This window comes from Puma concolor, chromosome B2, assembly GCF_028749965.1.
Source record: "Puma concolor isolate L17-30 chromosome B2, mPumCon1.1.hap2, whole genome shotgun sequence".
Classification (NCBI taxonomy): Eukaryota; Metazoa; Chordata; class Mammalia; order Carnivora; family Felidae; genus Puma; species Puma concolor.
Window position 1 is genome coordinate 60,068,784 of NC_141671.1, and position 27,342 is coordinate 60,096,125.

At 33.9% G+C, this 27,342-nt stretch overlaps 1 protein-coding gene across 1 annotated transcript in view; it reads right to left on the reverse strand.

Annotated features, from left to right (window-relative positions):
* Positions 1 to 1,970: 1,970 nt before the first annotated feature.
* LOC147581010 (protein eyes shut homolog) overlaps positions 1,971 to 27,342 on the reverse strand; it is a 180,227-nt gene continuing 154,855 nt past the window's right edge. Inside the window, exons 7-9 of the mRNA XM_086707165.1 lie at positions 25,035 to 25,174; positions 13,023 to 13,189; positions 1,971 to 3,537 (exon numbers count right to left, since the gene is read on the reverse strand). Coding sequence (XP_086563291.1) covers positions 3,270 to 3,537; positions 13,023 to 13,189; positions 25,035 to 25,174 — 575 coding nt within the window. The 3' untranslated portion in view covers positions 1,971 to 3,269. The remainder of the gene's footprint in view (positions 3,538 to 13,022; positions 13,190 to 25,034; positions 25,175 to 27,342) is intronic.

The following is a 27,342-nucleotide window of genomic DNA, read 5'->3' on the forward strand; positions in this document are numbered from 1 at the left end:
TGAATTTCTATAGGACTAGAAGTTAACAATGTGTAAAAAATGCATGGGATTTGAAAATGTTTCTACTGCCAAGATCATTAAGATTTAAAAAGTAAAGAAAGTTGTCATCTGGAAGGGTAGAGAACCACAGAGCTGTGTAAGTCAAATTTACAATCTATGCCTATAGCAGAGAAAGAGTTTGCTTTTAAGATAGGGGACCTTATTATGTAAATCTGTTGAAAAGAAGGCAGGATATCAAGGGCTTGGCTCAGGCCCATTTTAAATAGGGAAAAGCTGGGCCTAATTGTATAGAACAGCATGGATCCTTTTGCTAATCAAAGAGCTTCCTAGCCTCTTCTTGTTATCAAGACAACAAGAAGAGGAGGAAAAAGAGAATTTGGTTACCTATGTCAAGAGCAGGAGAAACCCAAAATATTTGAAGTAAAGGCAAAGATAATTTTAGGTAAGAAGAGCTCTTATTTTGACTATAAAACATTTTAGAAACCAGCAGTGTTGAAAGTGTCAAAGTGACAAGGAAAAAAAATTAACTAAAAAAAAGATAAAATTTTGATTCCATCACTAAAATATCATAGATACAACATGAGAATTGCAAAAAGACTACTGCTTGAAAAAATCCATTGGAATTACTCTCACATTTCAAAATCTTTGTGGAACTTTGAGGCACCTGGGTGGCTCAGTCAGTTAAGCGTCTGACTTCAGTTCTGGCCATGATCTCACAGTTAGTGGGTTTGAACTCCACATCTGGTTCTATGCTGACAGCTCAGAGCCTGGAGACTGCTTTGGATTCTGTGTCTCCCTCTCCCTCCCCTGCTCATTCTCTGTCTCTCTCTCTCTTCCTCTCTCTCTCAAAAATAAATAAACATTATTTTTTTTTAATATATCTTTGGGGCACTTCAGATAATAGCACTGGAATCAAATTTATTATGTAAGATCCACCCAAGTATATGGCCTTACCATTTGATGGCATCACCTTAACTCCAGGAGTTAGTGGTCACCAGAAGATTAGAATAGATAGGTTCCTTATGCTATGCTGAATGGCAGCCCATACTTAAAGCTCAATTTTACATTTTCATATACACACAAGCACTCTTCATGAATATAATGTAATGGGTTAGAAGAGTGGTTCTCACAAAGTGTGGTTCGTGAACCAGCAGCATCAGCATCAGCCACACCTACTGAACCCTAGAATTACTGAATGAGAAACACTTGAGGTAGGGCTGACACTACATATAGAGATAACGTTTAACCTAGAAGTTTGCATATAAGGCTAAAATTTCCCAAAAAGATGACAGGATTAAAAAAGGAGGTAATCACCCTCATATGAAAGGTATGCTAACACCTTACAGATTTCTATAGGAAACACATGAGTTCATAGATGGAGGTGGAAAAACTAGATCAAGGGGAAAAAAGAGAGGGGTAGAAACCAGATGGAAGGGGAGAAAGGGAAAGAAGAAATAAAATATAAAGGGAAAAGGAACTAGGTAGAAGAGAAGAGAATGAATAAAGAATCTAGGTGAAGGGAGAGAGAACTGACAACTGGGAGAAGCCAGACAGAGGGAGAGAAAGGAGTGGAGAGAAAAAGTGGAGTACTGATTTTAAATTGCTCACAAAATATTCTTCTTTCAATGGGATTAATTCTGTACCCTTGGGAAAATTTAGAATTATCAGTTTCTTCCCATTTCACTGTGTGAAGAGTTTAAGAGTAGAAGTGAATATTTGGATATGAGGAAACCCACAGAGTTCTTTATAATTCAGTAGAAACAGAGAGACCTCATAGAAGATACAGGCTTTCCTAATAATACTCACCAATGGTGAGTATTACATGTGGTTGAACTATTTAGATTGTATTATATATATATATATATATATACACACACACACACACACACACACAATTAATGATCATACATATATAATGACATATATATATAAAATACATAATTAATGATCATATAATTTACAGCCAATATACAATATTGATACACAAAATGATAGGATGCTCACTATGTGTGCACATACATATACATATGTACATACACACACAGAATATGCAAATATCAAAGGACCTTTTCTCTTAGTAATAGTATTAAGAAGAGTTAAATTCCATTCTTTATTCCATTTTATGTTAGTTAGTGATTACTATTATATTTTCACTGAATTTTGGAGGACATTCTATGTTTACAAAACAGGTGTATATATGTGTTTTTCCCCTTAAGGCAGATACCTATGTTTCAACAATGCTAGCACATTTTATGTTATTTTATTTTTACTAAGAAGATGTTTGAAATGTGAAATGTCAAGTAAGGAGACAAACTTTTTAGCAAGCTTACCAGAATTTATACAGCAAATATATTTTCATCTTAAAAAAAAAACTAATCTGGATGGCCACACATTTATTCCAATAATATCACCAATTCCATTCTTGGAACTTATCTTTTTAAATTAACTCCAAAACCTTCAGGATATTACTTTAAATATCAAACAGGGAAAATATTTTTCATTTTAAGATGGAAATCCAAATAATGTTTAGTTGGGTCTGCTTAATAAAAGGGGATATCAAATTACACAAAACTGTTTTTCATTATTTTGCTTAAAATTAGGTGTGGTTTAAAAGTGACAATATTATTTTCTTCTGTGTGGCCTCCATACTGCTTTTTATAAAGCAATTAAACTAAAGAAGTTTTGAAATTATTAACAATTATTTTAATGTACGACCAAGCATAAAATCCTCAATATAAATTTGAATGCTTAATTTCTGATATTTTTATATCAAAAGATGCCTTATTACTACACAGCCAACGTGAATGTCGTCCTATATAACTTTACAGAAGATAAAGTATGTTTGTGGTTTTATGGAGTTTTTTAATTTTACTAATGGAGCATTAAACTGACTGAGAAAATACTGAAACTAAGTTTTATTTTTAATGTAAGCACTCAGTATGCTTAGGCAGCCAAAGAGGAGGTTGAAGGGCAATACTGAAGCTGTTTAGGCAAAATTATTGGGAGGTTATGGCTGCCTGTTTTTCTCCACAGACCTTTGACATATATATCATATTCTCTATGGTTCAGCCTGGACTGTTTAGCCTCATTTGCATGAGCCAAGGCTGCGTAGTCAGCAATGTAATTGCCCAAAGAAACAATCCTATTATTCTAAGTGAAGATATTGTTACTTTGCTAAATGAGAAAGCAGCCTACAGTACTAATCATTAGCTACATTTGAAATACATTAAATAAATGTGCTAACATTATCCAGTAGAGAATTTGAGTTCTCAGAAATACTTGCCTGTAGATCCTGGGACACAATTGCAGAAGAAATAGCCACTTAAATGTATACTGGCTGCTCCATTTTTGCAGGGCACAGATTTACAATCTTTGGTTTCTATTTCACAGACATTTCTTCCATGTCTTTGCAGACCACCGTTGCACTTGTGCAAATGGACCAAGCAGAGGCCATGCACTGATGTACTCTGGTTTCCTAAGCAATCCTCAGCATTGAGGATACATAATGGGTCCATGTAACCAAGAGAACAGCTGCATCTGCAACATGCAAAAACACAAAATCCAATTAGTCATATAATTTAAATATTTATCCCATATGTACTTAAATACACAGGATAGCAATACAATAAATATGGTTGTGGGCACACTTTTATATATTCTTATGGAAAATGTCCATACTGGGCACCTGGATGGCTCAGTTGGATGAGCATCCAGCTCTTGGTTTCGGCTCTGGTCATGCATGATCTTGCAGTTTGTATATAGGGCTCCTCACTGACAACGTGGAGTTCTCTTTCTCCCTCTCTTTCTCTCTTAAAATAAATAAATAAACGTAAAAAAAGAAGAGAAAAGCAAAGAAAATATCCATCCTGGGTCACTGAGTCAGTTAAGCATCTGACTTGATTTCAGCTGAGGTCATGATCTTAGTGAGGTGAGATAGACCCCACTTAGGGCTTCACGCTGAGTGTGGAGCCTGCTTGGGATTCTTCCTCTACCTCTCTCTGCCCCTCCCCCTTCAAAATAAATAAAATAAGAAAGAAAATGTCCATACTTGGCAAACTTAATTTTGCCTTATTGTGCAGAATGAGTGAAAAGAACTTTGGTGAAAGACAGAGGCAGACTCAAAATACAGGTTCTGCCACTTTAATTTCTATGTAACCTAGGACAGTGTCATTAACTCTGGTGAGACTAAATGACAAGGTTAGTGTCTCTGTGTTCGTCAGGACTTATGTAAAAATTTGCAGTACTGTTTTGTAGTGTGACAAATTAGCTTCTGCTGACAATTAGCTTCTTTGATTGCAATATAAGTGCTTGCAATAAACTTTTGTCAAGGCATTCATTTCAAAGACATGTATCCTGAATAGACACACTGCCAGGTACACAACTAAAGCCCCACCGGAAGTTCCCCTTTTTAGAAAGCACTGGTTGACCTAGATGACCGATCTTTTGCCTGACTCTGCTTTTCCCTCCCCAGGCTTTAATTTCCGCTGACTGGTGTGTTTTAAACTCACCAGCATAGTGAACTCAAGAATCCCTAGATACCACCCTCTCCTCCCCCAAAAAGCCACAATTCTAGATCTGCCCTCTCTTTACCTAAGATGCAACCTCTCCCAGAAGCGAACCCTGTGCTGGCCAGAACCGGTGGTTTAAAAAAAAAAAAAAAAAAAAAATTCAAAGTTTCCTGATAATTGTTGCTGAGGTGCATAAGAATAATAAAATAATAAAAAACCACCCGGAGAGTCCTGTAGCAACACTGGCCTGTGGAAATACTTGCGAGGGCTCTCAGAAGTTAGCATAGGCCCAAGTGCTGTAGGTCTCTGGCATTCCCAGCGGCGAAGTGAGTGTCCCAGACATTGGCTGCAGGCGGGTGAGTGCCAAACACCCCAGGCATGACGAGCCGATAGCAGCACTATCAATAGGCTGAGACGCACAAATCAAGTTTGAAGTATTTAATTTCATGCCTATGAGAAATGGGTTTTATTTTTTTTTAATTTTTTTAACATTTATTTATTTTTGAGACAAAGAGAGACAGAGCATGAACGGGGGAGGGTCAGAGAGAGAGGGAGACAGAATCTGAAACAGGCTCCAGGCTCTGAGCTGTCAGCACAGAGCCCGACGCGGGGCCTGAACTCACGGAGCGTGAGATCATGACCTGAGCCGAAGTCGGACGCCTAACCGACTGAGCCACCCAGGCGCCCCTAGACGTGGGTTTTAATTAATAATAGTTTTTATTCATAGTATTTATTCATTTCTATATTAATTCCATAAATATATGTTTGCATTTTCTATATGACTGGCATTGACCTAAATACACTGAACATCCATTCTTGTTTCTCAATATACTTCCCTATATGCTCGGCACCACCTTAGGTAAAGTGGATTATGATATGCCATTTTAATACAATTATACACTGTATAATATGTGCCCATTTATTCCTTTGAATATTGTAGATACATGCATAAAAAGCATCAGAATAAGGATGCATAAGGTGATGAAGAAACATAAATCACATAGATAATCTTTGGTCTAAAGTAAAGTGTTGTGATTTTAAAGTATCCTTTGCCAACTATTCAAAAGGCACTTAAGATAATCATATAAACATGTCAATGAGTTGAGAAGAGCAATGTCAAATTACTTTTCTTGTTATTATTAATGAAAATTAACCTACTGAACCTAAGTCATTACACTCATAAATTTATATGATGGTAGGTGTTTGGATCCAGCAAGAATGTTAAAGGTCAATTAGTTCAAATTTTTCTTCTTGTAGTTGTGAAAAATTTATCCGTTTAATGCAATTTGCCAAGGATCACTGAGATTGTTAATGGCAGTCAGTATAGTTGATGCTTTGATATATTCAAAGCACTGGCCTTGGAAAGGGAACCCTGGTTCTAATTCTTCTTCTCTAACTTATTTAGAAGTTACTGTGCCCTAGTTTTCTCATCTGTAAAATTATCAGTACTATATCTCATAGAAGAGGATTACATGTGTTCATTACTGGGAAGGCAAGTCTGCTAGCAGTCATATCATATGTGCATATGTTTGCTTGAAATAAAGTTATTGAACATGGATTTGGCAGCTGTAAGTGGAGACTGATAATAGTAGTTTATTAGAAATTCAAGTAGAATGATATAATTTTTCAATATGGTTAACAAATTCTAATAAACTTCTGAATAAAACATAATATGTACTTGATTAACATGAAAGTTTCATTCCTGGAAAATCCAACGATTATTAAAATTTTATAAAAATATTTTGTGTCAGTATGTAAAATAGAGTTAAGACACTGGCTCAGATATTTATAAAAAAAAGTTTTATATCCACATTAATATACGTTGGGACTTTTGAAAATGGTATAAACGATGGAATGCTTTTTACTGTTGTTGTTCATGGAACTATTCTGTGCGCTGAAAAACTTATAACATTCATTATCTACCACTCACCTGCTAAATGACAGCTGTTTCAACCAATTATACTGAATATTAGAATGACCCTAGAAATTTCCAAAATGTCCCCAGAATGCAAAAGCATCTCTTTGAAAATCATTGACCTAAATAAATTTCTCCAGTTTACTAAAGCACTCACCCAATCTTGTACAAGTATCTGGAACATTTTTCATCCCAATTAATACTACAAATTTAAATGCTGATATACATGTATATATGGATACCCAGTGCGAAGATAAATTGCTACTAAATTGAAAGCTTTTCAGTGACAAGTACATCAGTTTTGTTAAAAAAAAAAGTCAGGAAAATTATAATGGGCCACATATATTATTTATAATTTTTAAGTGTTCTTATAATTTCATAGTACTTTTACTTTGAGAAAATAAATTGGACTAAAAGATTTCATGAATGTGTTACTAACTTTATTATTAAATAAGCCAATTTGAATTATACTTAAGTTTGAAACAAGTAATGATATGATTGAAGAACAAAGCAAAACATGTCTGTTGAAAATACGGTCTCATTTATAAATACTGTGATTTAAATTTTTTCATTATTTAGTGTTTTAACGGGAAATGTATCCTTGGAAGAGAAGAAATTAAATACATCACTGTACTTATTCCCCTAAGTGCTAAGACTAGGATCCATATGCCTTATACACAGTGGATGCTCCATTAATATTGTTTGACTATATAACCATCAAATGTATTTTAAAATTGAATTATGCTCAAGAGAAAGGTCATCTTAAAGGTTCTGAATAAACAGCTTCATGAAATTCCAAGTCTTAGAAGATAATTTCAAAAGTAATGCAAAAAGGTTAGACCTATAAAAAGCTATTTAGATATAATGAAGTAAAATAAAAAATCTGGCCCAGGTAGCACAAAATCATATAACATGCATACATTTTTATTGTTTGACATATGAAATTAAAGCATGAAAAGTCATAGAGCCTGCAGCTATAACGTAGTCAAACTTTGACTTTATATCATAACATATGCATTGGTTTGCACCTAAAAGAAAAAAAAAAAAAAAAAAGACACGTGGAAGATAATTGTGTATATATTAGCTAAGTTTCAACTCATGCTATAGTTGAAAATTAATTATACAAAAGTGCTTCCTTTAATGAAGTTTGTTATAATTAATTTTTGGCATGGATACAGAAAACACAAGGATACCTACTTTAGAATTGCTTAAATGAATTAATGACCTCTATATCATTTTACTCTAAAGTTTAGAGACACAAGGTTATCACACTGTCCAAAGCACAATAAAAAGAAACAAAACAAAACAAAACAAAACAAACAACAGCAAATATATATATATATACACATATATACATACACATATATGTATATATGTATATATTTACATATATACATATACACATATATGTATATATGTATATATATACATATATACATGTTATATGTATTATGTTATGCATTATATTGATATATGTATTTCATATACACTTATATGTGTCTTATATTAATTATACATATATATGTCATATTAATATACACATACATATGTGTGTGTGTGTGTATGTATATATAAATTCAGTAGACAAAAGGATTCAGCGGCTAGAGAAATGTGGTTTAGTGGTTACAAAACTAATCATAAACAAAAAATACATACATATATGCACACATACAGTAAGCCATATTTATATGCAGTTCAGTTTCCTTTCTTTCTTTTTTTTTTCTTTTTCTTTTTTTCTGAGACTAAAATGTAACAAAACTTGCCTGGAAGCCAGAAAAGTATTCATGGCATATCCAAAAATTAAAAATAAACACAAAACAAGACATTCAAGTTCTTTAATTAGAAAAGTCATCAATATCATAGCAAACATTAAAAGTCTTAGAAATTAATAATCATCAGACTTCCTGGTTCAGAAGTAACTTAAGAAAAACCCTGATCAAAATATATTTCTGTGGCATAGTCACCTAAAGCTGTATTTACATAAGCCTCCTAACACTACAGAAACAGGTTTTGAAACTATACTTGATTTTATCATATACTTTTAGATTTTACACTTTAAAACAAAACTTTTGCTTATAAATGAAAAATAGTGTTTTGCTTATATTTAGCATTACATGGAAAATGTGAAAATTTAAAAAATAGATCATTAAAGAAACGAGTTTATTTTAAAGGTCCCAGAAAGAAAGCCAGAAAATTCATTGCTATAACACAAATTACTTGTATGTTTAGAAAGTGAAAATAATACTTATTTTAGCAATTTAAAAAGATATTTACTTTCTAAATGACATAGAATAAACATGAGATGTGTTCTCCTGGTAGAACTCCCTAAGGAATATGGTATAAACCTCAAGACAAGGGAAGGCATCCTGGCTATGTGCACCTTTGCAACATTCCTCAACTCTGTAACATAGACCACCTATTCAAACTGTATGTTACCATAAATGGGAGACAAAGGAGCAAACATTGGACAAAAGGCAACCCCCCTCCCTCTACCCTTAGGTGTTCAGGGCTCAGCCTTTTGGGTCTTAGCCCGCTGAGCCCGTGCTGGCACAAAATAAAGCTGCTTCCTGGAAAGAAAACCTCAATGTCCCAACTTTCTGTGTCTGACTTATGCTACATTTCGTGGGGGTTCACCTGGGAGGCAGAAATGGTGTTTCACCTCCCTTGTCACCAGGGTACAAACCTCAGGGCACTGGGAGAGGCGACCTCACCTGAAGCTAGTGAACTGTAGGAGACTAGCCTGGCAGGCTGGGTGAAGGCTGGGATGCACAAAGGAAACTGTGAGGCCCAGGAACCAGCTCAGGGAGTGCCACCTGTTAGACTGGTAAGAACCTGGGTTCTTTTGGCAGACCTGCCCCTAAGAGACAGAAGGGGAGCCTGATCACCTCCCAGAGTTGCCCGAGTAGTTCCATAAGGAATGAAACTGCAACTCTAAGGCACTGGGTGCTGGGCAGCAGGTTGGAGTAGCTGTGTAACTGTGCAAATGAGATGGACAGTGGAAAGGTTCCACCTGGACCTGACCAATGGCCAAAGCAAAGTGTTGAGTCCTGATCCTCGGTGGTTCCATGGCGACCTCATATGGCTTAGAGCATGTCAGACTTCCTCAGGAGTCTGATTCAGATCAGGGCTTGATATTGAACTCATCAATGCTAAGAGGCACCTGAAATATCTCTGAGAGGAGAGTGGTTGGAAATGGAAGAAGTGAGTATGCATCCTCAACAAATTAGTCCCTCCCTTCCCCCTTTTTCATCTCTTGTGCATGAAAGTTATCCATTAGGGGTAAGAAATGGGTGGAAAGCAGAGTAAGCTGACTCCCCTAGAGTGTATGTTGAGGAATTTCATAAAGGGATATTCAGGAGATTATGGTGTGAAATTATCTCCTGGAAAACTCTGGACATTCTGTGAAATTAGCCATCTTTCAGGGTCGGCTGCCCCTTCAAGGGCTCACTTGATAAGGAACTAGTTGGCCAAGTGTTGAGGGTCGTTGTGGGGGATCAAGGCCACTCCAACCAATTTTCCTGCATTGCCTATTGGCAAGAACTGGTCTTATCCCAGCCACTTTGGCTAAAAGTCTGTATTGAAGAGAACTGTAACGTTATGATGGCTCATGTCATGGCTTCCTCCAAATGCTGGCCCCAAACTGAAATACCTATACTGCTGCAGAAGCCTGAGGGAACCCCGCTGTCATATGCCCCACTGTACCCCTCACTGACACTTGTGCCTCTAGCCACCCTGGCTGCTGAAACTCCACTGGAGCCTGACCCTAGTCCTAAGGCCTCACCACCTCTAGTACCACCAGCCTCTCCAGATGTGACTGACTCACCTGGCCCACCAGTCCTAACCACATAGATGACTCCTGGAAGGTGATTAGAAAGAAGATCAGGCCAGCGGAGACACTCCCTCCCTGCAGCAACACCAGGGAATCGTACAGATGCCACTGAGGCAAACTAGGGCTTGCTTTAGATTTGGTTTTCTCCTTTTCCATTACGTTAAGGTGGAAGTTGAGGATATTGATTGAGATCTTCTTTGTTTTTTAACATAAGCATTTGAAGCTATAATTTTTATTCTAAATACTGTCTCACCTGAGCATCTGGATGGCTCAGTCGGTTAGGCATCTGACTCTTGATTTCAGTTCAGGTCATGATCTCACAGTTTGTGAGATAGAGCCCTGCATAGGGCTCCATGCTTACAGCATGGTGCCTGCTTAGGATTCTGTCTCTCCCTCTCTCTCTATCCCTACCCTATTTACTTGCTCACTCTGTCTCTCTCAAAGCAAATAAATAAACTGAAAAAAAAAACGCTGCATTGTCTATATCCCATGAATTTTGGCATGCCATATCTATATTTTAATTAATCTCAAATGATTTTCTATGTTCCTTGTATTTTCTTTTTGATTCATTGATTTATGTGGACTATATTATTTAATTTTCACATATTATGAATTTACTGAATAGCTTATTGTTTTTGATTCCTAATTTTATTCCATTGTAGTTAGAAAATATATTTTTATTATCATAATCCTTTTAAATATATTGCAGCTAGTATTAACATCTTGGAAAACGTTCAATGTGCTTTAGAGAAGAATGCCATTCTGCTGTTGCTGAATAGAGTGTTCTATAGCTGTCTGCCAGTTCTACTTTATCTGTAGTGTTCCTCAGTTTTATATATTTGTTCATCTACCAAATGTCACATCCACTACTTAAAGTGTAGTATTGGAGTTTCCAACTATTATTGTTGAATTCACCATTTCTTTCTTCAATTCTGTCAGTTTTTGTTTTATGTATTTTGAATTTCTATTGTTAAGTACATATATGTTTATAATTGCTACATCTTCTCATGGATTGATTTTTTTATAATTATAAAATGTTGTTTGTTTTCTCAATAACCATTTTTTTCTTTTAAAGTCTATTTTGTCTGATATTAACATAGATACCCCAAGTTTCAATGATTGCTGATTGAATGCTATATATTTTTTTATCCTTTTACTTTCAACCCATTTGTACATTTAAATGTAGAATGTATCTCCTATGGATGGTATATACTATGTTTATCCAGAAATTATCTAACCTGAAAATCTTTGCCTTTGGCTGGATTTTTAATCCATTTTATTTTAATATTATTATTAATATAGTTGGATTTATTTATGTCTGCCATTCTCCTTTTTGTTATCCATATATCTCATGTCTTTTTCATATATCCATTCTGATACTACTTACTTTTGTATGAAGTAAATATTTTCTGGGGCAAATTTTAGTATCTATAGTGCTGTTTTTACTACATTATTTGAGTTATTTTCTTAACTGTTGCTCTGGAGTTTACCATATATACCTTAACATACCAGATCTACCACATACTTAATATATCACAGATACTAATTTAATTCTTGTGTGATACAGAAAATTTATTACTACATGTCTTTCTTACCCACTTTTGTTCTCTTTTGTCCCTCTTTTGTCCTTCCTTTGTTGCTAATGTTGTTACACATAATAGAATATAATATACATTATGTAAATAATATATAATAAGTACATATGCATATGTTTGAGATATAAATACCAATCATTTTACACAAAAAATATTATTATTAATTACTATAAAATAATTCAGGAAGCTAAAATCAAAAACACAAGAAAATAACAAGTATTGGCAAGGATGTGGAGAAAAAGGAAAACTCATGTAACTGTTGTTGAGAGTGCAAACTGGTGCGGCCACTTTGGAAAACAGTATGGAGATTCCTCAAAAACGTAAAAATAGAATTACTATATGATCCAGTAATTCCATTATTGTGTATTTACCTAAGGAAAACAAAAACACTAATTCATAAAGATATATGAACCCCTGTGTTTAGTACAGCATTATTTACAATAGCCAAGATATATAAGCAACCCAAGTGTCCATTGATAGATGGATAATGAAGATGTGGCATTAGAGAGAGAGAGAGAGAGAGAGAGAGGGAGAGAGAGAGAGATCTCAGAACATTACTCAGACATAAAAAAGAATGAAATATTTCCATTTACAACAATTTGGATGGACCTAGAAGGTATAATGCTAAGAGAAACAAATCAGTCAGAGAAAGACAAATACCATATGATCTCACATAGGGAATTTAAGAAACAAACAAAATAAAAAGCAGCCAACAATGACAGGGGCACCTGGGAGCTCAGTCAGGTAAGTATCCGACTCTTGGTTTCAGCTCAGGTCATGATCTCACAGTCCCTGAGTTCAAGTCCCATGTCAGGCTCTGCACTGACAGCCCAGAGCCTGTTTGGAATTCTCTCTCTTTCTTTCTCTCTCTTTCTGCCTTCTCCCACCCTCTCTTTCTCTCAAAAATAAATAAACAATTTTATTAAAAAGCAACAAACACCACCACCACCAACAACAAAACTCTTAAATATAGGAAAGAAACTTGTGTTTGCCAGAAGGGGGGTGAGAGGGGGTTATGTGAAATTCATAAATGTAATTAAGAGTATACTTTTCTTAGTGAGCAGTAGAAATGCATGGAATTGTTGAATCATTAAAAAATCAATTATGGCTTATCAGTACAATTATAACTTTTTGATAAGGAGATGATATTCTTTGTTCAAATGATTCATAAATACCTGGATCTATTAATTTCATCTTTATAAATAGCTTCATGTTGACACCCACTTTCTTGATAATCAGTTGTATTTTCCAGAGACGTTTTTCCAGGCCATCTTGGAATACATAGACACCAATATCCCTTATTGCCTTCTTCAGTCAAACAATTGCATTCATTTGCATGCATCTATAAAGTATTTTAAAAAAAGAGTTTTGTAAATATTCATCACATTACAATACTACAATCATCTCAAAGTTTGAATTTCATGCTTTCCTTTATGCATTAAATTCATGTATTCCTTTAGCAAAGGTAAAATAAACTGTTTTGATTAATATCAAAATCGGTTTTAAAAAGTCATAGTTTATTGACAGGAATACATAAATTGTATAAAGTAAAATAAATCAACATCTATTATTCAATTGTTTTAAAATATCTTAGTGTAATTTGTATCAAAATTTTATAGAGGCGCCTGGGTGGCTCAGTCGGTTGAGCGTCTGACGTCGGCTCAGGTCATGATCTCACGGTCTGTCAGTTCGAGCCCCACATCAGGATCTGTTCTGACAGCTCAGAGCCTGGAGCCTGTTTCATATTCTGCGTCTCCCTCTCTCTCTGACCCTCCCCCTTCATGCTCTGTTTCTCTCTGTCTCAAAACAATAAATAAACGTTAAAATTTTTTTAAAAAATTTTTAGATGTAGCTTACATGTTAACTGATGTGATGGAAATAGCATTATACTAATAACCATATCCATGGAAAAACTGTTTTCTGTATCCCTAAATAATTTTTCTTCATGAGTGATTTATTGGATTCATTTATTGAATTTATTCATTGAATTCATCCATTGATTTATTGGATTGATACAACATTTTAATGTATCCCTTATAAAAATGAATTAAATAAAATCTTTAACACATTTTTATTTCATATATGCATGGAAGTTATAATTTTACCTGTTTAAAAATATATTTCATTTTAACCATTTTGGAGGTCTTCCACAAACATGTCCAGTGTATTTACCTTAAAGGAGTACATAAAGTTTGTTGCCAGGGAAGTGCAACTCTCATGGACAGCTTAAACACAGGCATATCTTTTCCAACTACGCTGTTTATACTTATTTCCCATCAATGGCTACAATGATTAGAAATTTAGTTTCATGGTCTAGTCCTTTGGTGATAGATAAATGATTTATAGAGATCTAGTCTGTTGGGTAAGAGTCAACTGATAATCTGTTTCTCCATTTTTCTATTTGGAGCTCATATCACTTAATAATTTTTAGTCTACTGGGAAGGAGACGATCTCTTTGACATGGATAGATTTTTTTTTCAAATGCAATTCACCATTAACTCATGGCTAAAATACAAAATCAATCTCTAAGCTTTCTCTATATTTGTCTGAATGTCTACGTATTTATACTTTAGGGAAAAAAATTTATCCCTCACTGTTTGAATGCATAATCATTTTCTATATGCAGAGGGTATTTGTTGTAAATTTTCTTAAAGAGGCCCTGTTAGAATTTGCCTACAAAGTTAAAGTTAAATTAGCATTTACATAAGAATTATTAGCATTTTATGACACTTTTATTATTCTCTCCATATATATGTATAATAATATATGTACATGTACATTCATATGTGAACATACTATTATTGTGATTGCACTTTATCCTCAATTACATTAGCGTGTCATTTTTATAAACAAGGATATTATATTTTCATATAATATTTTATATGCAAAATTATCAAATTAGGAAATTAACTTTTATATATTTTAACCAATAAATTTTATTAAAATTCACCAATTGTTCTGATATACTATATAAAAATACAATATACAAATTTTCCTTCTTCGACATGACTAGAAAATACAAAATACCAAAACTTCAAATTACCCAGAAGTGGAATATACATAAACACAAGTGATTAATGATTTTATTTTTACTCCTTGTTGGTCTGTACTGTTTTGTAGAGATTGTACTGGACAGTTTGAATGTGCATGTCTTCCATTATCTTGTTTACTTTTGAATTCCTTTTAGTTGATTTGGTTTAATTATGAAAGCAATACAATTAATCTTATTCTAAAATCCAATCCCTCTTATGTTCTGTATACACACACACACACACACACACACACTCACATTTTTCTTCATTTCTTGTAATAAGCTTTACAATATTTTTTGTATTTTTCTTCTTTTTTTAAAGTTTGTATTTTAATTCTAGTTAGTTAACATACAACATTATATTAGTTTCATGTGTACAATATAGTAACTTAACACTTCCATACATCACCCTGTGTTCATCACAATAAATGCACTCCTGAATCCTCATCACCTGTTTAGCCCATCCCCCCACCCACCTCCTCTCTGGCAAACATCAGTTTGTTCTCTATAGTTAAGAATCTGTTTTGGGGACCCTGGGTGGCTCAGTTGTTTAAGTGACTGACTCTTGATTTTGGCTCAAGTTTATATAGGCTTGGGTCATGATATCATGGTTCCTGAGATGGAGCCTGGCATGGGGCTCTGCACTAATAGTGTGGAGCCTGCCTGGGATTCTTTCTCTGCCTCACTCTCTGCTCCTTCCCCACATATACATGTGCTCTCTGTCTCTCTCTCTTAAAATAAATTAAAAAATAAATATTTTAAAAAGAAACTGTTTCTTGGTTTGCCTCTCTCTTTCTCTCCCCCCCCCCTTTGCTTATTTGTTTTGTTTCTTAAATTCCACATATGGCATTTATCTTTCTCTGACTTATTTTGCTTAGCATAATACTTTCTGGGTCCATTCATGTCATTGAAAATAGAAAGAGTTTATTTCTTTAATGGCTGCATAATGTTCCACTCTATGTATATACAGCCCATCGTCTTCATCCATTTATTAGTCGATGGATATTTGGGCTATTTCTATAATCTGGCTATTGTAGATAATGCTGCTATAAACATTGGAGTGCATGTATTCCTTTGAGTTTTTGTATTCTTTGGGTAAATACCTAGTAGTGCAATTGCTGAATTGTAGGGTAGTTCTATCTTTAACTTTTTGAGGAAACTCCATACTGTTTTCCACAGAGGCTGCACCAGTTTACATTCCCACCAACACTGTAAGAGGGTCCCCCTTTTTCCACATCCTCACCATCATCTGTTGTTTCTTATGTTGTTGATTTTAGCCATTCTGACAGGTGTGAGGTGATAGTTCACTGTGTTAGACTTGTATTTCCCTGATGATCATTGGTGTTGAGTATGTTTTCATGTGTCTGTTGGCCATCTGGATGTCTTCCTTGGAAAAGTGTCTATTCATGTCTTCTGCCCATTTTTTAATTGGATCATTCATTTTGGAGGTGTTATGTTTTATATTGTACTTGTATATTATTATGTTTACCATTGTAATTTAAGCATGCACAGTCCTAGGGTGCCTGTGTGGCTCAGTCAGTTGAGTGTCCCACTCTTGAATTTGGCTCTGGTCATAATCTCTGGGTTGTGGGATTGAGGCCTGTGAACAACTCTGCACTGAGTGTGGTGCCTTCTTAAGATTCTCTCTCTCTGTTCACACATTCCCTCTCTAAAAAGATTAAAATAATAAAATAAAATAAAATAAAATAAAATAAAATAAAATAAAATAAAAAGCATGCACAGTCCTATTAAACTCCTTTCAGGGAGTAAATTACATGGGTTTTCAAAATAGTGGAAGAAGACTAGCCTGCACAGTCAATATAGTGCCTCAGGACAGAGACATTTTATATGCTTACCCCCTTCTTGCTATTCAGACTTTGAACCTGTATCTCTGACAGCAGCTTCTGCAGTTATTTTCTCCACTTGTAACACCTGCCCCATCTTCCATTTGGTTACGTTGTTTGTTTCAGGGGCCTAGTCAAGAGTTCATAGATTGATCCTTTGGCTCATGCAAATTTTCTAAGAACTAATGCTTCTCAAATATTGGGTTTCTATAGCTTTTTTGTTTGTTTGCATCTTTTCCGTATAGTTTGGGATGATTCAATACAATATAAGAAGAAAAGTAAACACTACCACCTAAACACACTCAAAGCCTAGAATCTGTGAAGATCTGTATATGCTTAATTCTCTATTTCTACTGAAAAATACAAAAGAATGCATACTTTACTGTTTTATGATGAAGAGAAAAATATCGTACACTAAAGAGTTATTTTTAGTTATTAACAATCTAGGTCACTAAATAATACATAATCAAAGCTTAGAAAGAAAACAATGTTTTAACAACAAGGAATAATAGTGCAGAATTCAGACTATGGCAAACTATTATTTCCTATAAATATACACTTTTATTTTTTGCTTTATTTTCAAAATAATTATTTCTGGGATTTAGGAAAATGTGAAAGAACTAAAAGAAAACTTGGCTAGTAAATATTCCTCAAAATAATATTTCAAAAAAAATATTATCCTTTGTGTAAGGGCTATCATATGAACACCTAAATTACATTGAAAGCTTTGTTAAGACTCTTTTATTATATGTTGAAGATGATTAATTTTTCTTTACTGAAATTATTTACTATATCCAACAACTCTTGCAAGTAATTCCTGCAATTGAAAAATTCTTAATTTGATATTTCAACAGAGTCTCTCATCCTTTCATATAGTCTAGTCCTCTAACAAAATTTTACTCTTCTATAATTAAATTTAGGCATAAGAAAAAGTCTCTCAGAAAAAACTTATAATACAGTAAATTTTATCAGTGGGTACATACAAATCTGAATCTACATTACACATCCAGAGAAGAGATTTCTTAATTTTTGAATATATGGGAAATCAAGAAATCTACTTAAAAGAGTTCCTCAACCCTCTGAAATTTTGTGCAAAACATTGTGATTGTGCATAAGTTATTGTCAGGAAACTGTTCCTAGCCTTCATCAAATTTTCAAGGGACTCTGAGAAAAAAAAGAAAGAATGGTTGAAATCTACTCATGTATGCCCAAGATAAGAGTAACAGAAATTACTTGAAAGTTCAGCACTTATATGTATGTATATATGATTACTATTACTATTATATTAATAATATATTATGATCAACTTATAATAATAAACATAATTATATTACAATTATTAATATTGACAATCAATAACATTTGTAATTACACAAACATCCAATATTAAAAATGTACATAAAAAATGGAATAAGATTTTACTCTATTCTTGATAATTAAATAATGTTTGTTTGATGAGGGCTTGTAATACAATCATAAATCTTGGCAATGGATGATCTTTTCTTCCCAAGGAGAAAAGAAATAAAACAAAACTTATGGAAATTCTTTTTTTTAAAGAGAGAGAGAGAGAGAGAGCACTGTATGCACACAAGAGCAACCAGGGAGAGACACAAAGAAAGGGAGAGAGAGAAACTTAAGCAGGCTCACACCCAGCATGGAGCCATATGTGGGGCTTGATCCCACAATGGTGAGATCATGACCTGACCCAAAATCAAGAGTTGGATGCTTAACCGACTGAGTCACCCAGGTGCCCCAAAACCTATGGAAATACTTTTTATGGGAATTCATTATTACTGATGTAGGTATCTAACATAATACTACATTCAAAATTAACTTTGGCTGAATGGAATTTAAGCTACATGAACAATACTCACAACATACTTCACAAAATGGTTTGTATATATAAGTAAATGACTAAGTAATGCTGTCATTTCATGGAAAATCATATTTTTGTATATATTATTTTTTCTACTTCTATATTATATTAGTTGAGTTACTTAGTAAAGAGATTCTAAAGGGGAGAAAGTCTAAGACCTAAAAGACCTATTTACCATTTTTTGACCCTTGTTAATGAAACAGATCTGGAAAGAGACTTCACCTATAGGAGCAAGTGACTTCTTTATAAGATATGTAGAAACCTGGATTCTTAGAAAAGTATTCATCAAAGTAAAAATTGCACCAAAGTTCAAAAAGCAAGAAAGACTTTATTCAAAACTATTTCAAAAGAAGAGAGAGATGGAACTCAACTTTGCTGAAACAAGACAGGAGAGATCTTAAGTGCTGGTATTAGCTAGGGAAAAAGTACTGGAGGAAATTAAAGGAGAGATTGATCAATGAAATGTGTAAAGTACATTCACTGAGCTATCCTTGAGTTTGCAAGGGTTTTGGTTTGTTAGGAGGCTTTCTGTGTTTGCTAACTGGTACCCACTGCAGTTAGGCTCCTACTCTCTCACTGGATATTAACATTTACATTTCTCCTTCAACGTTTTCATTTGAAAGAAAGAGTTCCTAGGTCCTTGAGGAAGACATTTCCTGGCCCCTAAAACTGGCCAGAGGCTGAGAGTAGATTTGCATATATTTCAAAGAAGCAGATAAAGAACTTACTGTTGCAAATTTTATGAAGTAAATGCTCCAAGTAAAAGGAGGTCAGGGATCTATAGTCAAGAAGAAGCCTATCTAAAGTTCAGTTAAGCTGAGGGGAACATTAAGAATGTCTTGGTCATATTCTTAGTTGAATAAAGATATATCTGGATGAATTTATCTGGTTCAAATTTATCTGGACTTAAACCTAGTAAAAAATATTGAAATAATTAAATTTGGTAAAGGTCTTTCTTATTCCAACTTTTAGTGCCCCTCTGTGTCTTCCACGTTTATTTTTATTATTTTTTTAAATTTTATTTATTTTTGATAGAGAGAGACAGAGCACAAGTGGGGGAAGGGCAGAGTGAGACAGAGACACAGAATCCGAAGCAGGCTCCAAGCTTTCATCACAGAGCCCGATGCAGGGCTTGAACTCACAAACCGCGAGATTATGACCTGAGCCAAAGTAGGAAGCTTAACCGACTGAGCCACCCAGGTGTCCCTCTTCCACGTTGTTTTAAAAGCATCCTCTGTCACCAGTAACTCATAATTAATCTCATAACCTTTTTGTAGCAAGTGTGTAAAAAAAAATAAGCTCACTTCTATATATGTGCTTTCTTTCCAAAAGTGTTTATATTTAAAAGGACCTGAGAGAGGACATTTTTTAATGCAAAGAAATGAAAAATTACTTTAGAATTTCAGTCTTTGATGATGGGAATTCAAGTGAACCAAATTTTTTGTCCTATATTTAAAAATACTGAGAAAAAAACCATATGAGTGTGTGTGTGTGTGTGTGTGTGTGTGTGTGTGTGTGTATAAATTTACTCTTTGCTCCATGAAATACTTTTTCTTGAAAGTATGACTGTGAACCAACTAACATAAGTATTTACCAAGCATAACAGTTTGTTCATCAACCTCATTTTAAGACTCTCATCCCATTATGTCCACCAGTACAAGGCTTTATTCATGAACTCTAACCGAACCTTAAAAGTACCCATTCCCTACAAGTAAGGCTCTAGAGCATATTAACATCCTTCCATAAATTCTCCCTTCTGAGACACTAGTAAGACTGACTCTATTAGGTGTTGTTTTCCATTACTATGTTAAATCTAAGAGAATTAGTTTCTCTTGATCAACAGAACTGTCTAGTGGTCTTGTGGAGGATCAGCAGTGAACAAACACAAAATTCTGCAAAGATCTAATTAAAATACCCTCAATAACAAAGTTCACAACCCTAGACTGCAAGTGGTGCACTATTCTGGGACCACTGGACACTTGTCTCTCCAACTATGACAGTGACATATGTATAGTATTAGGTCTGAACTCCAATTTATTTTCATCACATTCCCAAATGCTATTTATTTATTTTTTCCTCTTAAGAATAAGAAAACACTTTAGGAATCCTTTGATTATGTGATCCAATTTGATCCAGAGAGAAAGGAAATTTCTTTCAACATCACTTCCTCTGCTAAGTGTAAGAGTATGTCTACTGTAAGAGGACAAGTATTGCTCCCACAATTTCATCATCCAGATGACTTAAATAAACAATGAGTTCAGAAATCACTGCTATCTGCATTCCTTGAACAAATTATTCCTTGAGTCACCTTTCCAAAATCTTGTAAAAACTTTTGTGTGGCTATCAGTTTAGACTGACTGCTCTTTGGTAGGTTTTAGAGACATGACATTGAACAGGCACCTATGTACCTATGTTAAGTTTTCATGGGGTCTTCTCAGTCTCACAGGCTTCAACACCACACATCTCTCCCTTTATATTGTAAGTCAGGTACACATCTCTGTAATTGCTATAATTTCTCAAAGGACAATCTGAAATTGCAGTGGCCACTCTGGGGAAATTTTGACATGAACAAGATTGTTCATTTGACAGAAACATTAGAACAAAAAGAGAAAAACTCTCATGAGGAGACTCTCCGTCCTGTGTGTCTAATAGAGAGATTACTCTGTTTAATGCACAAGAACCCCTCTTGCATTTTCATACTTCTGGGATTAATAAGCACTAGATTTTTAATTATATACCCCTATGGAATTATTAAGGATATGAGTTATTGTTTAAACTATCTGGAATAATAACGTGTGTGTGTGTGTGTGTGTGTGTGTGTGTGTGTGAATGAGTTTTTTCTCCATTTAAGTCTCTACTGGTCTTTGAAGAGAAAGATAATTAACCTTTAACATTAAGTCATGATTTTATATTTGCCTGAAGCTAGCACCCTTCATCTCTTCATTTTTGCTCTTTCTTCCTTTCTTTTTTGCTTGGGAAATTTTTAAAACTAATATTAATCATAAATACATTTTCTATCATTATTTGTACATTCTAAGACTATTGTTCAGATAAACAGTCAAAAAAGGAAAAGGAAAATGATTAACTGTACCTCATTTATATGTTTTTCCTTTGCCAAAAATTTAACAAAGCAGAAAATGTGTACCTGGTGTGTAATATAATTAGTCTTTTAGATGAAAAGAAAATTACACCCTTAGAGTTTGGGCATAAATTCAAAAGTCTTGATTTTTTTAAATATATGAACACCGAGGTTTACTTATATTAAAAAGAGCTTATTTGATTTCCCAATAAATAAATTAATCTTTAGGCAAATTAGAATGATTTAATATAACTTTTCAAGAACTGGTCTATCATTATTTTTTTAGATTGTTTATTATTATAAAAATATCAAATAGAAATAATTGAATTTTTAATAGTGGGTATCATTTAAAAGCACTTAGTCTTGTGAATTCTTATTGATTCTACTATGGTTATTTGTTTTTATTTAGTTTTTTTTTTTTTTTTTTTTTATTGAGAGAGAGAGCAAGCGAGCATGCATGAGTGCAGGAGAGTGGCAGAGGGAGAGACTGAATCTCAAGCAGGCTCCATGCTCAGGTCAGAGCCCAATGTGGGGCTCCATCCCACAACCCTGAGATCATGACCTGAGCTGAAATCCAGAGTTGGATGCTCAACCAGCGGAGCCACCCAGGCGCCCCTGGTTCTACTACATTTATGTACTACAATGTTTTTTCTGATGACACTACAAACCAAAAGGACTTAACATGATGGTGCAAATTGCAATTTCCAAATCTTTGGTTTACATCAAGACCTTACACTGATATTAAATTGAAATAACAAATAATCATTGGATAGTTGAGCAATTTTAGAATAAGAAAAATATACAAATATTAATCTATAAATATAATTTTATTTTATGTTTTAAAGTTTATTTATTTATTTTGACAGGGAGAGAGAATGAGAGAGAGCATGAGCAGTGTAAGGGCAGAGAGAGACAGAAAGAGAGAACTCCAAGCAGGCTCCTCACAATCAGTGCAGAGTCCAATGAGGGGCTCAACAATCTACAAACCATGAGATCATAACCTGAGATGAAACCAAGAGTTGGACACCTAACCAACCGAGTCACCCAGATGCCCCAAAGAATCTCTAAATATAATTTTAAGTTATCCTTTTTCCTTACAGAATGAAAAACTGAGACATACAAATGTTGTTAAATGATGTATATTTATGTTTATACATGTATATTTATGTTTATTTTGCCTAACATAAAAGTTGTCAAAATTATATAAAATGTGTGATCATGAAAAAATAAACCAGCTAAAAGTTATCGGATTGGTATATTTGTGTTTTCTCTTGAGTCTAAAAAAAACAAAGTAGTTATTTTATTTAAAGTTGGTGATTATTTTAGTTTTTCAAGTTTATTCATTTATTTTGAGAGACACAGAGACAGCATGCAAGCAGGGGAAGGGCAGAGAGAGAATGGACAGAGGATCTGAGGCTGGCTCTGTGGTGAAAGCAGAGACCATGATGTGGGGCTCGAACTCACAAACCTTGAGATCATGGCCTGAGCCAAAGCCAGACATTTAACCAACTGAGCTACCCAGGCACCCCAAGTTTGTAATTATTTCAAAAGAATACAGAGAAATAGAAATGTGTATACAAGATATCTATGATTTGCTTGCTTGTTTCCTAAAAGAAGGTAAATTTAATACATAATGTTCTTTTATGTGCTGATAAAGTTAAATATATCTTAAAGATAAAAAACTTTAATCATTTATGTGCATAGTCATGTATCTGTGAATGGCTAAATACATACATGTAAAACTATATGAAGCTTAATACATATGTTTATGAATATATATATATCCATATATATACATACATATATATATACAAAATATATGTTTATGAGAGCATAAGTGAAATTAAAAGTTCTGAGAAATTGACATCTGTTTGCTTGTATTTGTAATGCCTTTCTAGATGGTTCTTTTTTGAAGTAAACTGACTTGTATTATTTCTTATAATATTACCTCAGTATTAATGGATTTATTTATAATGAAAAGTTTATGAATCTTTACTCAAAATTTTATACAAAATATATCAAACATAAAATTATAATATGGTTTTTGTTTCTATAAAATAACCAGATTAGGTTGTGTCCAGACAAGAGGGGTTACAAATACTCTGTTAATTCTCTAAACTTTTTGGAAAACTCCCCAATCTTTTTGACAAAAAGGATTTTTATTTCTTTATAATTAGGATTCAGGGTACCTGGGTTGCTCAGTTGGTTAAAGTTTGAACACTTGATTTCAGCTCAGGTCATGATCTCATGGTTTGTGAGTTCAAGCCCCTCATGGGGTTCCATGCCTCCAGTGTGGAGCTTGCTTGGGATTCTCTCTTTCAAAATAAATTTTAAAAAATAAAATTAAGATACCAAATTTTGTGTTTCTTATTGTTATTTTTTTGATAATATTATCTAATTTGTATAAGATGTAGGTGAAGTGGGGAAAAAGAGAGCCATTCTTTGAATTCTTGCCTTAGGCCCCTAATTTAAGTGGTAAAGTTACCCAGAGATTGGAAATTTCCAGAGATATAAATGTTTTTATTTATTTTTGAGAGAGAGAGAGAGAGAGAGAGAGAGAGAGCATGAGTGGGGGAGGGGAAGAGAGAGAGGGAGACAGAATCCAAAGAAGGCTCCAGGCTCTGAGCTGTCAGCACAGAGCCCAATGCAGGGCTTGAACTCATGAACCACGAGATAATGACCTGAGCGGAAGTTGGATGCTCAACTGAGCCACCCAGGTGCCCCCTGGAAATATCCTGGAGATTTAATTATGATCTTTAAACAAAAAGGTGATATAATCACAACTGTTTGAGAGACTTAGTCAGCAAATTGTAGCATAAATGGAACACAAAAAGACTAGATATAAAATGACAAATCTCTTTATTACCTGTCTATATTATAAATACAAAAAGTGCTAGACAGTTAGGCATGAGCAAGGAAGGATAAAACAGACACTGACCATAGCCTAGCAGCTACCCCCTGAGAGTTAAGAGCCATAGCTTCAGAACCTCCTCTAAGGGCTAACAGAACAGGAAAGGCCTAGCCACAGAACAGGCTCAAAAGCCACAGAGGACTTCCAAGAGCTGAGCATGTGCACAAAAGATGCAACTTGACCTTACAGTCATAGAAACTTCTCATTAGAAACTCACAAATATACAATTCATAAATATATACAATTATAACAAAAGGCACCATGGGCGGCATGTGTGCAGAAGCCAAAATGTCATATAACCACCGTCAATCAAAAATCTCAATCAATATGAGGTTATGTTTAAGCTACACACATCTTGAACACTGAATTTGCAAATTTAACAATTTTAGCTTTTTTTTCAAATCAGAATATTATGAGTTAAAGAGACAAATAAGGAATTATATTACCTCCATTCTTCCTTGACATAGAAACCAAAATACATAATAGAGATCTTCAGATGTGTTCACATAGACAGCATCTTCAGTCCAGTTCGCAGAGAGAAAGAAGTAGACATCAACAGCCACTTCACATTTTTCATCTTCAGATCCTTTCAAAGGGATGAAAAATTAAATAATCTTTCACAAAATTAAATTTACATTAAATTAGTAAAGACAGTTGTCAAGGGCGCCTAGGTGGCTCAGTTGGTTAAGCATCCAACTTCAGCTCAGGTCATGACCTCGTGGTTTGTGAGTTTGAGCCCTGCATCAGGCTCTCAGAGCCTGAAGCCTGCTTCACATTCTGTGTCTCCCTCTCTCTCTGCCCTTCCCCTGCTTGCACTCTGTCTCTCTCTGTGTCTCAAAAATTAATAAATAAAAATTTAAAAAAGACAGTTGTCATATTACTTGGTAAGATCAATTTGAGAACATCTACTACAAAATAAGTTTCTATATGAATAGAATACTAAATTTGAAAAAGACCTAAAGTAGAATAAGGCTGAACTCTAAATGTCAAATAAATTTTTAATTAATTGTTATAAAGATGACTTAATACATACAAATACAATACATTTTGCATAAAAAGTACTTTTATTCTTTATATGCATTGCTGCATAAGGAATCATTTGAAAATATATTTGGAAAACATCCTTAAAATATTTATAATAGAAACATCATTAGCATCTCATCACAGCCCTCTCATTGAAAAGAAGGGAGTGTGCTTATGTGAGAGTGTCACTAGAGATATAGATAAACACATGAATACATATACATATATAATTTAGCTACTTTGAACTCTGTTAGACATACTATCTGTGATACAATAAAAAATGACATTGCAAGAAAGCAAAACAACATGACCTATATTCAAGTGGAAACAGTAAAAACAGATGACCCAGACTTAGAATTATATCAAGATTATAAAATATTTATGATAAATGTGTTGAAGTATCTATAGAAAAAGATTAATATAATTGGTAAACAGAGAATAAGGGAATGAGAGATTTGGAAACAAAATCTAAACAAACAAATAAGATATCCCAGAATTGTGGAGAGAAAGGAACTAATTATGCTAAGCTGAGAACCTATTATTTTTTATTAATGGTGTAATATTCCCAGGTACTGAAACAGCATAGGGGACTGGATATAGTTTCTTTTAAACATAACTAAACCTCCTAGTAAAGGGACCAATAAAATTTATTAGGTAGATAATATTTGCCACAGAATCCTAGTAAGTAGTCCAATTTTAGAATTGCTTATGGTTAACAAACCTAAAATCTATTGTTTGTGAGGCATGACTTCCCAGAAAATATTATGTAGGCTATGCAACTTACAACTGAATTATAAAGTAGAGATGGTTCACAAGCTGAAATCTTCCTGCCATGTGCAAACTTATTTAGACATCTTATGTATAACTCTGGAAAAGAAGAAGCTAGGAAGCCTTGCAGAACGTTCCAAACATTTTCAACCTTACCAAAGTAATTTAACTGCTAATAACTTTTGACATTATAAAAATTATTACTAAATTAGTCATAAACTAATCAATGCGTGAGATTATCAGCAGAACAGCCACACAAGAAGAAAATATTAGTAACTTTCATGATGTCAATAAAAATCATATCTTCAATGTGCTGAGATAAAATGACTCAAACTTGGCTATGCTAGCCTATATAATCAATTGATAAATTTTCCTTTCTATTTTATGAAGGAGTTTACATAGTATTAGATGTAACTCTTTATTGAATATTTGGGAGACCTTTGATAAAGACAATCTATTTTCAGTGTTTTTCTTTTTGGAAAGATATTTTAAAACTATTCAATTATTTTAGAGATTGTACAAACATTCGGATTTTATATGTATTATTGAATCAGTTTGTCAACTAGTGTTTTTCTATGAATTTATCTATTTCATTTAAGTTGTCCAATTTATAGACACAGAATTTTCTATAATGATGTACCTGATTAAACATTTGGATTTGACTGAAATATCATCCCCTCTTCCTCTTAAAGCCTCAAAAAGGAGGTAATGGAAAATAAAAGTGTTAATTCACAGGGAACGAGAAGGGAGACAACAGTGAGAAAATATTGTTTTTTGAGCAAGTTTTCAATAAATTTCAAGAAGTTGAAAAGATGGTGGGAATATAGTGAGTAAATTAGCAGAATGGCAATAATCAAAAGTCTAATTACAGGGCATACTTATAAAAAAATCAAACTTGTCTACTTAGCAGAAATCTTAAGATTTTTAGGACTTAAAAGTGTCTGAGAAAATAGTAGTCTGGCA